The 15,207-nt window shown below is 36.6% G+C and overlaps 1 protein-coding gene and 1 long non-coding RNA gene across 3 annotated transcripts in view; one reads left to right on the top strand and one right to left on the bottom strand.

Moving 5' to 3' along the window:
- LOC111195792 (uncharacterized) overlaps positions 1 to 2,055 on the top strand; it is a 29,907-nt gene extending 27,852 nt beyond the window's left edge. Inside the window, exon 3 of the long non-coding RNA XR_002651815.2 lies at positions 1,953 to 2,055. This is a non-coding gene — a long non-coding RNA (uncharacterized LOC111195792). The remainder of the gene's footprint in view (positions 1 to 1,952) is intronic.
- The window catches only part of glra1 (glycine receptor, alpha 1), an 80,964-nt gene that overhangs the window by 16,437 nt on the left and 49,320 nt on the right, over positions 1 to 15,207 (bottom strand). For both annotated transcript variants that reach the window (XM_007246433.4, XM_007246434.4), the window contains 2 exons: positions 6,412 to 6,626; positions 1,947 to 2,093 (listed from right to left, as the gene is read on the bottom strand). In XM_007246433.4, coding sequence (XP_007246495.1) covers positions 1,947 to 2,093; positions 6,412 to 6,626 — 362 coding nt within the window. The remainder of the gene's footprint in view (positions 1 to 1,946; positions 2,094 to 6,411; positions 6,627 to 15,207) is intronic.

The raw sequence follows: 15,207 nt of genomic DNA, 5'->3' as shown, positions 1-15,207 counted from the left end.
CTGTTCCGCCCAGAATCTAATTATCCTCAGCACTCTCCCTGATGAAATATTAACTCTCTGTGTGTTTTGTACTTCCTAATGCAAACATTAGACCACCGAGGCCCTATAATATTTAACAAAGTGAATATTTAACAAAGTGTGTACAGAGACTGTAGTTTGTGTATATGTGTATATGTGTATATCTGTATGCAGCTTGACTAAAGACATGTGAATGTTGGTCTGCTTTAGTAAAGCACGTGTTTCTGGCTTAGACAAAACACAGGCACGTAAAAGTGTGTATCTGTGTGTATAAGTGTGTCTGAGTGTGTATGAGGTTCTGTCTGTGTCTCGGAGATAAACATGACTAGACTTGTGTAACTTAACTTACTAACTTGCGTTTTTTGAGATAAGAGTTACAATTCAGCATTTTTATGCTAAAAGGCATTTTTATGCTAATCCTAAAGTAATTGTATGAGAAGAAAAATAATAAATTAACATAATTTATCTTATTTCACCTATGCTATCAATGGGCCAAGACAAGACAAAGTTTTGCCCGTCATTTGCCCAGCTGGCCAACAATAGTTATAAACATTTTTCTTTGTTTTCTAGGTTATGATATTGTGTTATGGAAGATGATGGATTGTATGTCCTCAATACGACATCATATTGACTATGACTTCCAAAAATAATTCAATATCTAGAAGTTGTCAGCCTGATTTTCATTTTAACTGAAATTTAAGTATATTGTATGCAGGCTGCTATATGAAGTTTGCATTTAGTATCTGAAGTTTGCTGTTGTTTAGATTGGAAGATGCTAGGCTAACAATGCTAATAAACACTGGACTTCCCATCTTGGTAAACATATGCCAACGTATCAGTGGGGACTACATTTATTATTCACATAACCATCCATTATTACGTCATTTTTATTTGAATAACCACCAGAGAGAGTGCAGAGAGAATCAGATCTTATAATTTAATATTTTTTGTAGACCAAAGATATACTCTGTTTTAAACCACATGCTTTGCCAGCAGCAAGCAAATGATGACCAGGAATGGTGTTGTATTTAGAGATGCGATTGGTGACCATGTTAATCCAGATTCTCAAACACATCTTGTCTGATTGACGGCATGTGAAGTAAGTGATTACGTACATTTAAACTTTTCCTTTAAGATAAACAACCCGATGCCTGTTATTTATTTTTTTTTTTAACTATTTTTTAGCTAACTGTACTTACACATGTCGAGTTGTGATAATCCCTCTGGGTTATTTTTTCCTTTAATGGCTTTCCTCAGGCAGCCTACTGGCCGTTCTGCTAGCAGAATGGGTACTGACTAGTTGAATATTTTTACTGGTTTAAATCTGGTGCCAGAGAAGTCAACATGCATGTATGCTACATGAATGCAACATATTAGAGCTTTCTGTGTGCTGCTGTGTTTTGTTACTACTGTGTAAAAGATAAGGCTTTAGTTCTTGTTAGATGCACTTTTTTCCCTGTGTGATTGAGAAGTGCTATTTTTTTGTTTTATTAATCATAGTTATGATAAAAAGTGAGTCACTTGCATATATGACTCATGTGACTCATTTTTTTTATGTAAAAAATGGTCAAGCTGGTCAATCAGGGAACAGTGGAAAGGTCAACTATTTGTTTGAGTACTATAAATCTCAATATAAATGGGATAATTGGTAAAAAAGACTTTCAGGTGTGAAAACGCCCTTACTTTATACTAGAGTCCGGACCATCTGTAAAAGATTGGTTTGGACCTAAAGTCCAAAAGCCTGGATGAAACAAGGTGTGAAAGCTACCTAAAACCTGTAGTGCAGTGATGCATTAAGCAATGCCTGAAAGCAGACAGGTTCAGGTTTTTGGCCCTGAATTTAATTTTGGTTCAGTTTAAAATTTAATAACACTCAAGCAATATGGCAACTGAGAGATAATACTTGTAGCATGTGTGGGATTTCTTACCTTAAGGTGCCGTCTCCTTCTCTGGAAGCGCAACAGCTCCTTGTGCTGGCGGGCGATGAAGTTGACAGCGGCGTATTCCAGCAGAGCAGAGAAGACGAACAGGAGGCACACGGCCATCCAGATGTCGATGGCTTTCACGTAGGAAACCTGCAGTAGAGGAACAGAGACTGGGTTGGCAGTGTGGAGTGTATGGAGAAAACAGCCGTTGAGTCATTCCCTGGCCCACGGTTCACTGGTGAGTCACACACTCCTCCAAAAGTTGCCAGTTGGGGAAAGTCATAAAAAACATAAGCCCATTTTAATCAAAATCTCCTCAGAGGCCTTTCTCCAGACAGGCAAGGAGGTAAAAACAGTGTACTGGCTGACCAGATGCACAGGATAAAATATTCTTAAATAAACCCAATCAAATTTAAAACTGTAGCACTGCTACAGATTCTTCCTGAGCCTTACTGTTGGATAACATCAAAATATGTAGATAGTAGGCCTGGAAAATAATGAACATAAAATTATAAAAATTATATTTTTGTTCAGCAATATATATTGTGATTAAATAACACAGGATTGTTTTATTTTTATCTCATTATATGAATATTACATATATTCTGTTAATATAACCTGTTCTGCTACATAATTGAAAATGACAATGAGAAATTGCGAATTTATTTATTTTTTTATATATACTCTGTCTAAAGCACTGCTTGGTCAGGATTGGTTTAACCTGAGGAGGTGGAGTACTATATTTTTTTTTCTACAGGATGTCTGTAAAACGTTTGACTTATTCACATAATAAGAAATCTCAAACATAAATGACTGAGATGGGAGTGGCTACTTGATTTATTCATCATTGCCTGCATTTCAGTAGACAGTGTTCCATTATATCCTCAGTCTAAGGGGTGAGAAAGCTCCGTTTCAGGCCTATAGAATGGTTCAGCTGGGGGCTTCTGTTTGGTGGAGACCCACTGCATTAAAGGAACCATTAAAGGCAGCTTCGGAGGCATTACTGAGTGCATGGTTCACGGGACATCATAGGAACCATCAGAATAAGAGAAAGAGGGGAGTAAAAGGGGGTGGGGTTGATTTGGCCTGCTGGCGATATGCTCCCTTGCTCGCCCAGATGCTCCACACTATACCCCACTTCTCCTTCATTTAGCAGATACAAGACTATTACACCATCTTATACAAGATCAGATTCATAATCAAATATGAGAAGATTCTTCTAAATATCTAAATGTAAATTAGCTCTTGGATAGGGTTGTAAAGGGAGTGAAATAGAATGAGAGAGAGAGAGTAAAAGAGCCCAAATGAGCAGAATCCTGATGAACTGAGGGTGTGTGTGATAAATTTGGCAGGACAAAGTAGGAGGCAGTATAATGAATGCCGCGAGGAAAAGGGCTGAATACGGCTGTTTCTATCTAAGAGCCAGCACCAATGCAGCAAATCAGTGCGTCATCTCTGAACACTAAACACAGCATGCGTGCACCATCTCTCGTCTAAGGCTTCTGCTGATTATTGTGACAGCACAATGGAGTAGGAGGCACGCTTCAAATTTTCAGAGCACACAAATCTCCTAATGTCTACAAACAGTGGGGAACAACATTACAGAGCATAATTATACAGGCCTGGAGATCACGCAAAGACGGAATTTAATCTCTCCATCCACACTGGGAGTACGATGGATAGCAAGAGATTGATGGAGAGAGATAGTGCTCAATACTGTTATAGTGAGAGAGAATCCCCCCCCCCAATTGTCTTTTAGTGTCATTAAAAAAAAAACAATTGTGTTTAATAATATTTTTGTTATGATATTTCCACATGATGCCTATTTGTGGCATGTGTTTGACATTAGCTTTGTGTACCAAAATATTAACCTTAACCTTAAGTCTTAAATCATTTTAACTTCTATCGTGATACTTTGTTGTTCTGTGATATATATATTACGATATTTAAAAAATACAGGAATGTTTACTAAATTTCACCAGAAGCCAGTGATCTAACACATCATAAAATTAACAAGGCAATCTGTGAATCAATGATAAAGAAATAGTATTAGATAGATATATTCAATAACCTGGTTGATACAGTCATGTAAATTAGCACACGTGTATATTGCAATATTGATAGTAAAACTATATATTGTGCAGCCCTACTCTCTTTATCCCTTAGAAGAAAAAAAACTGTTTTGTTAGTTTGCCTTAAAAGATTTATATTTTGCATTTGTATCTTTTCAAGACAAAACATCTTTGCAACATTTTCAAATAACTCATGACACATTTATCCACCTGTTGATCCTACAGCAGCTCATCACCACCCATTCATGAAGTTATACGTGTTCATCCCAGACTTATTTTAAAATAAGTTACTAGACAAGGCAGCCAGTCAGAACAGACCTCATTTAAACGCATCAGTCTTAAATGCCTCAGATGAGAGAAAAAGTTAAAGGTAAGATATTGGTCCTTTTAAAAAGACTTACATAAGAAGTCAAAGTAGAAGAAAATTGTTCCAAATTGTGTCAAAAACTGAAAAATGAATGATCTATTGATCTATTTATTCTATTGTTTACATTACAAATTTCATCATGAATAGAACAAAGAAATATTCCAAAATTAAGTGTGGAATAACATCGCTCTACATTCACTCTTGCTACATTCTCCTGTAAAGTTACAGTTTTTGCAGATGCAAAGTTGGTATGATTGCGAGATGTAGGTTCTAGATAGCCAATGAAAAAAAGAGAATAAAACACTTTTATATACAACTGATTTGCATATGTTAATGGCATGGTTACCAACTCTAATAATCTACTGCTCTTTATTAATTTCATTCAATGTTTTGTTTTATAAAGAAGCATGAGATTCACAAGCTTTGTTCCACTCTTATTATAAGTATTGTGGCATAAAATTTCTAGTATACAGGTACAATGCTGAAATCCACAATCATATCTGTCACTGATAATACATTCCTATTTCCCACCATCTCTGGATTTTTAATTCGGGCTGAATAGTAGTACAACTGAATGATGAGCAGCGCGACTGTCTTGCAGTACCACACAGGGTTCATCTCCTACATTTAGTGGAACATCTGTTTCGAAAACTGTATGTGGAATCTCGCACAATGTTCAAAAAGGTCATTACAAGCTGTTGAGGAGTGTACGGGCAGATTTAATTAGAAAATCAATTCAATTTCAGGGCTTATAATCAATGTGACACATACACCGCCTGCCGTCTCTCAGACGAGATATCACTTAAATTGCATTACTGCAGCTGAATTCTAATGTCTCACAGTTCAGCTGTCATAAAACCAATAAGATTTAGGGAATCCTGGTGAGAAATAAGGTGATACTTATTTTATATACTAGTACACCAATAGTTGTGTCAGAAAACATGAATGATTTAATATTAAAAGGCTTATTTTATATTTTCTAACCTCGCTTTTTGTCTTTTGCTACTCCACCATTAAGACAGTTAACTGTGCTCTGATTGGCTGCCTTGTATTACAGTGTGAATGGCTGAATAGAGGCAGATGTTTTATCTCCTGTGTAAAAAGTGCTATTTTTTTCTCCCTGTTGTACCAAACCATGGTGCAAAACTAACCTTTACTGTTGTATACTTCTAAATGTGCCTTGATTTTCAGACATCTTTTTACTTTTTTATATTTAATAATGTGAGAGAAGAATCTATAGATATTGATATAAAGGGTCAATTAAAAGTTGCAAGGCACCCTTTCATTTCAGAAACAAAATATGGCTTCTCAAGATGGAGGCCATGTTCCGGACAAAGCCTAAAGGGGTTCTTAAAATTTAACATATAAATACATTAAACTACATAACCAAATGTTTCAGTTCTGTAAATATGGCCTGTTTTTGTGGTTAATTTCATAAATCAATATTAGATTCAAACGCTCTCTTTATTGTTTATAATTAAACAGGATGTTGAGGGTTTCTGTTCTGATAGGCGGCTTTTCATTGTGCCTCATTTTCATAGCAGTATAGGATTTAACACTTCCTATAACTTTATCATCATTGGGCAGAGCTACACTGGTGTAGGCTAAATGTATTTTAGTGAGTTAAAATTATTAATTCAGTGTTTGTGCGATATTTGTCAGTTACATACGTGGACTACAAGGACTGGGGAGTAAGCAGTACATTTTAAAACTTAATATATATAATAATGATGATGTTTATATACTACACCAATGTCAGCAGCACTGAAGATGCATAGTCACTCTAACTTTATTGATGGTATCGTAAGTGTCACTAGATGTCATAAAGCTCAAGCTGATCAAATACGCTGCTAAGCATCTTGAAGCACTAGCGCTCCATCACTGACCACACAAAGTTCTTCTTACTGCAATCACTATAAAACTGAATCTAATGTGTGTGATTAATGATCAAGACATGAATAGAGAGAGAGTAGAGCAGAGTTCAAGAGTTTAAGAGAGAGAGAATACGGTGTCTCATAACCAGACTGACCTTAGGCAGAGATGCTCTGGACCCTGAGCTCTGGGTGGTCATGGTCAGCACAGTGGTGATGCCCAGGCCAACTCGAGCAGGGGCGGCGTCCATGTTGATCCAGAAGGACACCCATGACAAGATAACAATCAGCAGGCTGGGGATGTACATCTGAATCAAGTAATAACCCATCTGTCTCTCCAGATGGAAGCGAGCCTCAATGCACGTGAACTTGCCTGAAACACACACCGCACAAATACTGTTAGCACTGGTGAACAGGGGATTCCCCTCATGTCCTAATCCTGTCAGGTAAGGATTAAACCAGTTATTTCAGAGTCTATTTTAGCCACTCTTACAGGAACTGAGTGCACGATTCAGCTGCAATTCATGCATTTCAGCTGAGGTCGAGGTCTGGGGATGTTACTTGTTGGCTAAATGTCCTAGTGTTTGATCATGTGTTCAGAATTTGTTGCACACAGTTTCAAACCTATGCATGATATTGGGAAAAAAACGCAAACAATGCAATAGTATTTTTTCTAACAAATTTTCACCTGAGGTCTGTTCGAAAGACTAGAAATCAAGTGATCCACAAATAATAATATTGTACTTTGTATATCCAAGACTGGAGTAAAATAAATAATGTCAGGCAGATAACACCTGCCTTTCATGAACATGTCATAAAAAATGTGTTATATTTCATTTTGTATCAAGCAGCAAAATTTTGGAAGACTTTATTAAATTGCACACTCACATTGTTATGATGCTGAAATGGTATAATGCATATCCCTATTGCACTCTACAGCTGTCATTTTGCCTGGGTAGCCAACCAAAATTCAATATATATATATTTTTTTGCCATTTTTCAATTTTTTGACAGGGTGAATCCTGGAAGTTGTTCTTGCACTGTATCAATACTGAATGATAAATGAATCAATATAAATGTTCCAAACTGACTTTTGGAGGTATAATGTATTGGTGTGGCTAATGTTACATAATCTTTGAAGTAATCATTAAATAAGGTTTGATGAAGAAAAAAAAAGTAGCAAGGATCAGATACCTTAATAGGGACTTAGTAACTCACAAGGACAAAATACCTAAAAGAAACACTTACAAATTGCTTAAATATGACTGAAAAGCATTAATGAATAGCTTATGCCAATATGACCGAGTACCAGTCAAATGTTTGGACACACCTTATTCAGTTTTCTTTAGAGTTTGGTTGACTTTAGTATTAATTTACAAGGCAGAAAATTTAAGAACAAAGAAAAACAACTAAATTTAGGGCATTTCCGAGCGGTACTGTAAATTATTATTACTAAAAATTGGTTATTGGTTATGCTTCTATAAAGCACCCAAGTAACCAGACCAAGACTCCATATTACACTAGTGTTTTAAAACAGGTTGGTTCCCAACCCTGGTCCCAAAGGACCCCCTGTCCTGCACATTTTAAACATGGTTTACTCTGCTTTTCTACATTTATAATTCTTTAAGTTCATAAAGTATAAATCATAAAGCTGTTCATAAAGCTGCTTTCACAATTAACATTCACAAGTTCACAAGCCCTGCACAAGACATGTTAAACATGCTAAATCAGTTTCTGAATTATTCACACTAATTTCTGCATTAAAATCCATAAAAAATAATTAACACCAATGAGCAAGGGGTCTTCGAGAATCAGAACATAAAGAAGTGTCTAAGGGGTTAAAAAGCCCTTTCTAAATTAAAGATAACAGGAGACCACTAAAATGTGCAGGACAGAACACATGACAACTGATATAAAACTTACCCATACATTTTTACATTACATCACACCACAATCACAATATCTTAAATCCCTTAAATAACCCTTATCTTAATTAAGCATACCAATTAACTGTGTAATTACACATTAAATGATACAGACACCTCAAATTAACTAGAAGTAGTTCTAGTATTCTCTGAAATGTGAAAGTAATTTCATTTGTATGAACAATATGTTATATTGTTACAGAGGTGCATAGATAACTAGATAACCCCAGTGAAAAACCTAGCTTAGAGGTTAGAGGGTGAGTTAGAATAAATGGACAGGGCTCTATGTGTAACCTCAATAATTAAGCTAGTGACTGCTCTGAATAAGGCAGCCGACTGAAATGAAAAGACCCTGTCGGCAGCTTGGAAAGACAACTGAGTAGACTAAGAAAACAGAATTAGGGCTGCAAAGGGATGCAAGTAATGGCAGTGGCAACCATGGTGAACCATATATATGAGATCAAATAAGGCTATGCTGAGGAAAAGAAAAAAATGCCGTACTGCTGGAGACTGGGTAGATGACTCACAGGAGGATAAAATGGTTTTGGACTGTGGAACAGAACTGACAATTAGAAGTGGGTCAAATACACCATTTCTGTTTCCTCTTAAAGATGGTTACAGCACTTACTACACCATCTCAAACATTACAGTGTTCCCTCACTAGACATTTTAACAAAGCTTCGACTTTAAAAAGTAAACATCTAATGGAATTGAGTGGTATTGAATGATATGTTCTTACTCCAGTCTTCTTGTTAAACTCTAGATTTTTGTGGTTGCTTGAGACTGAGGCTAATTTTGGCATACTTTATGGATTGAATATTATTAGCTATTTTAATTCCAATCCAGTCCAGATTCTTTGCTTTATCCACAGTGTAACTACAGCAGTAATTAAACATCAGCTGTTGACAAAAGAGACACTACTAGAAAGTCAAGAATGTCTTATTCATACCTTTTTTATTTACTTATATACTTATTTGCAGCATCTTAGCATCTTATCTGTACTGTGTTGATGTATTGTTTAGGAAACATCAGATCGGCTCACGCAACTTTTTTCAGATCAGAGACAGAACAAAATAGCGTGATTGAGATGCTCCTAGTTTTTACCAAATGCAATTAAGGTGGCATTAGGTAAAAACTAGGAACATCCTCAATCACGTTATTGTGTTTCTGATCTGCAACCTTAATAAGGTTTAAAAAATCCAACAAATGTTGTCCAGCTGGCTAAGCGCTGCCACTATGATCAGGCGATCATAGGCGGAGCCCCGGAGCCCAGAGAGAGCACAAGTGGAATTGATGCTGCTCTTAACTCACATCACTCCAAACAGTGATGTCCGTAGCACAAGGCGTCTGTGAGCTGATGTATCAGAACCGAGTCGCTGCGCTTTCCTCTGAGCTCGCTGTGATGCTACTCGACAATGCTGCATCAGCAACAGTTCGAAAAGAGGCGGTGGCTGACTTCACAAGTATCGGAGGAGACATGTGCTAGTCTTCACCTTTCTAGTATTGGGGCAACACTAGTGATAGGGGAGTCCTAATGAGTGGGTTGGGTATTTAGCTGTGTTGATTAGGGAGAAAATGGGGGAAAAAATGTAAAAAAAAAAAAAAAAAAGATCCAACAAAGCAAGCGCAGACAGCGCTGCCTGCCTCCTGTGCAAAAACCACCAGGCATTTTTGTTTTTATTTAGCACAGTGTAGCAGCACAAAATTACAATCACTTGTGTTCCTCAGCAAGATTACACGTTTATAATAATGCACAGCATATTGTGATAATGCTAAACATACACAATGCCTTGCAAGTGTTTTTTGTAAGCCCCATAAGGCCAAAGTCATCGAAAAACACAGAACATGTGCTACCACTGATCATCACTGAGAAGTGTAAACGTTTCTGTGAGCAGAAAGCACATAACATGAAACAGCAGCACTACAATAAACAGCACAATAATTAAAATTACATGTACGCTCTGGCTTCTCCACAGGAACCCACGGGGGGTGGGGGATTAAGGAAAAATAAACTGATTTCAGAGCTCAGGTCAGCAGAGACAAAGCAAAACAAACTGGGCTGGAGTCATCATTTACATACATTACATATTTCCACTGCTACTCCAAATGCTTATCAACCAAGCTAAGTTTGCTTTCAGAATACGAATCACTTTATTTCGCCAAGTACACGTACAAAGAATTTAGCTTGGTGAGAGCAACACATGTATGACATGTAACAGTTACAAAGACTATTGACAAACATTACACTATAAAAGAAGGTACAATAAACAATAAATAGAATAAGAATACAGTTAAAAGTACTAAAGGATAAAAGAGCACTGAAGAGCAATAGAAGCTAAGAGTCAAATGAAATAAAATAAAATAAAAATCTGAACTGCACACATATGAATATTACTATATCCAAAAATCCTTGAGGTAGGTTTATGTTAAATTTCCAAAGTATTTTCTTTGGGATTATCAACATTTTAAAAAAGAGCAAAGTTAAACAGTAACTGCTTTAATTACTTTATTTTATCTCTACTTTTGTCCATTTATAGATAACAGTTTGGGATACAGTGTGATGTGATGTAATGGTCAAGTAAACACCCTTGCTAAGTATAATATGGGAATCGGGCTTTCGCCACAAAAAGAAATTTGGTCCAATTCCACATGACAAGAACCCTTTTCTTTATGTTGTCGGGGTGTAAACATCCCAATGCTGATGTGACATGCACCAAATTAAGAATCTAAATTATTTTAAACTCCTCAAAGATTTTTGGCACTTGGATTGGCTGCACTTATTTTTCCGAGTTTGAGAAGTAGCTTGGTGTGTGTGTTCTTTACGAACCACTACCTCCAGTATAGTTATGTCTATTGCTGCTTGACTTAATGCAATTTGAGTTTGCAGTTAGTCATAGCGTTACATCTATTTTTAAGTATTTATCATAAAACAACTCGTAACTCACAATGATAAAAATGATTTATCATACAGCCCTAGGCATCCCACACACAATAGCAGTTTGTTTTGATAAAAGCAGTTGCATGAAAAAGTATTCTATGATCAACTAAACATTGAAACCAGTATTGACTAGGTTCCCTCATTTTAGCCCAGCAAAATATAGCATCCACAGCTCCATAGTATTTTTAGATGGATGATCTCTTTTCTCTACATAGCGTAAAAAATATTCATCAGAATTCTTGAAATCCATGACAGGATATAAAATGGTCATCAAGCAGTTGAAAGTATTGGGAACTGGTCAATTTTTCTTTTTTGGATGAACTAGTGGACTTAATTCATGGCATGAGAGTTGAGAAAGCAGCCCACAGAGTCTTGTTGACTACGTGGGTCAATCGCTTCATGGGGTCTGAACCACACAGAAACCCTACTATCAGCTAGAAACAATGGTTACTGTGACTCCTCAAACCACAACACATGTTCCCGGCCCTCTAGGGTCCATTTAGCTTTTTCACAAGCTCAGATGAACTGCTGTGTCCAGTGTATTCATGTTAACAGAGGTCCTCTGTTGAGTCTTCAGCTCCCATGTCCCAAAGAAAGAAGAAGAATGTACCGGTAGGGTCTGAATAAAATGTGGATGCCATCCCTTGTCTATCTGTTTCCACAGATAATTTCACACCATCCTCTGAGTTAATGCTACTTTATAATCGATTTATATACACAGTTAGCCCAAGTATCCCATTGTAAGTGTACATAATAACTGCATTTTTATGCTATTATATTAGCATTGAATCAGTGGCATTAAATGGTGAAAAAGACAATAAATCATGCAACCTTATTAGCAGCAAATTGTGGACCAGACACCAATGGAGCACATGTGAATGTGTGCGTGCAGTGCAGAACCAGGGCTAGCTGGGGAGATGGTTCGCCCTTGACGAGTGTGTGTTTATGCTGGGGGAAGGAGAGTGGGGATATGGAGGGGTGAGGGTGAGAGAAAAAAAAAAAAAAAAAAAGAGAGACCCTCAGGGTCCTGGCTGGTGTCTCACCACCAAGCTAAAATGGAAAGGTGACAAGGCCACAAGTAGAGACATCAACAGCACAGCCGTGATCTCTGTAGCCTAGAGACAAGTATTTTTAATTCTTATTAGATGAATTGTAGAATTATGATTTATTTGTAAATACAAAAGTAATAAAATAAAAATAAATAAATAATTCAGCACATCAAACAAAGGCCAATAAATAAATAAATAATGACAAAAAACAGTGCATACTGAAAAAATAATGTGCATTAACTCTGTCTGATATCCCAATATTGATAATTTAAGGTTCCTAAAGGTTTTTTTTTGCACTCAAGCTTGGCTGCACTCATTTTTCTCGAATAAGAAGCAGTTGTAATTAGTGGTCTAGGTGGACTAAGGCGCTGCGATTCACTACAATTCAAGGATCGCTGGTTTAAATCGTGGATCATGCTGCTTGCCTCCAGCACAGGCGTCTGTTAGCTGACGTATCACAGTTGGGTCGCTGCGCTTTCCTCCAAGTTCATTGGCTATTCAGTGATGCTTCATTAGTAGCAGTTTGGAAAGAGACAGTAGCTGACTTCACATGTATTGGATAAGGCAAGCGCTCTTTTCATCAGCCCTAATTTGTTTTTTTAAGCTTATCCTCTCTTTAACACAGTCAAAGTAAACAAAGGGAAGAGTAATGTTCACAGCTGACTGAGAGAAAATCATCATCATCCCAACCTGAGATGGTTTATATTACCATACTTTACCATGGAATTTATAAAGGAGCTCAGATTAACTTAAGTTAAATTTAAAGAAGATTCATTAAATTAAGAGAACAGATTGTTAAAGTATGGGAGCAATCAAATCATGGGAATGTTGTGCATTTTGGAGACCATGTCTATTGGTAATCATTAATCCATTGATAATAATGAACGGAAACCCACCAAATAAACGTAAATCTGATGAGCAGAATATCATTTTTGAATCTGGCAAAACCTACGTTCTATGATAGTGGGTGGTTAAATTGTAAAATGTTTTTTTTTTTCCCATATCAATTTATTGCATATACCAGCAACTAGGGCTGGGCGATATTGTTAAAAAAAATCTAATCTTAAAAATATTCAAATATATAAGCGATTTCAGATTATTATTCTGTTTAGTTTTTTTTCTTATAGATTGCACAATTTAGAGCTATCAAATAAACATATTTCTTTTACAATATAACTTGTAGGAAACCAATAATGCTACTTGACAGAAGCACACGCCTATCTACTAAAATTACTTAAAGATGTAGAGTCTTCAAGTTGAAACTCGCGTTTAATTTGACTAATCAAACTAATTTAATTAACCTTCCAGCCCTACCAACACCATCATCACTTAATCATGTTTTATAATCTAAGACGACTCACTGTACTTTCTTATGACTGCAGCCATAAAACAGGCACCAACAGACTGAGTGGGAAAAAAAGAATAAAAAGAAAGAAAGGAGTGACAGAGAGAGAGAGAAAGTAAGATCTCAGAGTGAACACACTGGTACCTCGTTACTTGCTCGGCTTACTCTGATCTGTTTCATTATGCTGGAGACAGAGCTTACGATAGGCGAGAGAGGGCAGCCAGCCGTCCTCCGAGCTCCAGCTCGTCACAGACACACAGACAGAGAGACAGACAGACGGACAGACAGACACGTGCACATTCCCAGACAGTCATCTCTATCACTCCAGTGGTGTCACACTGGGCTGAAATGCTGGGATTTTATTTGGCAAATGGAAAAATGTTTCAGATATGCTATTTGAATGAGCAAACTGAAACGTTGAATTGAAAATTCAATTTGTTTGACGTGGAGATGTCAAGAACATCTGTGAAGTAAATTGCACACGTTTTCACACACCAAATACGGCTTCAGAAACTGAAACAGCCGCGTGCGACTGCTTCTTACACATGAAAGAGCCCAGAAACTGCCCCGATGACCTTCATCTTCACACTATACACCTCTTAATTCCTGAGGAAACAACAACAATAGCTCCACACTCCATACCTCCCCATCTGTTTTGGCCTGTTCTATTTTAGATCCTGGCTAGATTGGCCTTCAGCCCCTTTTCCCCACTTTATCTGGAGGGTAACAAATCCTGACTGGCGAGGATAACTGGACAGATGGTTTTCAGCCCAACTGAATGACCATGAAGGAGAAACAGAGCATAGCCACAGTGCTTCTGCTGCAGACACACAGTATTATCTGCTCAAAACACTCACAGTAACAAGAATTCATAGCAAACCAGTGTGGGTCTGTGTGAGTTTGTAAGTGTGTTAGTGTGTGTGTATGTCTGTGCAGAGATGTGCATGTATGCCTGTTGCGAAAATGATATATATATATTTTTTTGGGATGATGATGTATTGCCCCAAAATGTACTAAGATAAATGATGATATTCTTGTTGTATGCCACTAATTCAATGATAATATAAAAAAACATAATAAATCAATTACATTCTTTTATAGAGTAAATAACTTTAGTTTAGAATACTAACAAAATGATAGAAACACATTTTAAACAAACTCAACATACTGGCTCACTTAACCCTTTCAGACCTGAATTATGTTTCAGTGCTGAAAAATATAAGAAGAATTCTGTTTTTTGTCTGTAATGCACTCCAAAAATACATACATTATTTGTATTTCTAGGTTTAGTGCAGTGAAATAATTTGTTTAACATTGTTATTTTTACTATATATAACTTTTACATCACTTTTTTATTTCACAAATCATCCCTAAGCAGTAAAAATAACTCATAACGTGATTTTTTTTTTATTTCGTCCAATGCAGTAAGCGGGACTAAGCTGCTCTTTGATTGGCTAATAAATGTAAATTCTGTCAAATCTGTGTTAAATGCAAGAATACACAAGAAAAAAAAGAAAGCAGATGTTGTCCAAATGTTGGACGCAGGGTTTGAAAGGGTTAATGGCCACAGCCAACATCCAGGTTTTAAACACGCTTTAACCAATACATTTCCATTTTTTTCTTATGACTTCAAGGCAAATGTTTATGATCATACGATTTTTAAAACATCATCGCAGACATGGAAAATAAAATAAAAA

The sequence above is a fragment of the Astyanax mexicanus genome, chromosome 10 (genome assembly GCF_023375975.1).
Source record: "Astyanax mexicanus isolate ESR-SI-001 chromosome 10, AstMex3_surface, whole genome shotgun sequence".
Taxonomy (NCBI): domain Eukaryota; kingdom Metazoa; phylum Chordata; class Actinopteri; order Characiformes; family Acestrorhamphidae; genus Astyanax; species Astyanax mexicanus.
This window is presented reverse-complemented; position numbering and strand designations above follow the sequence as displayed.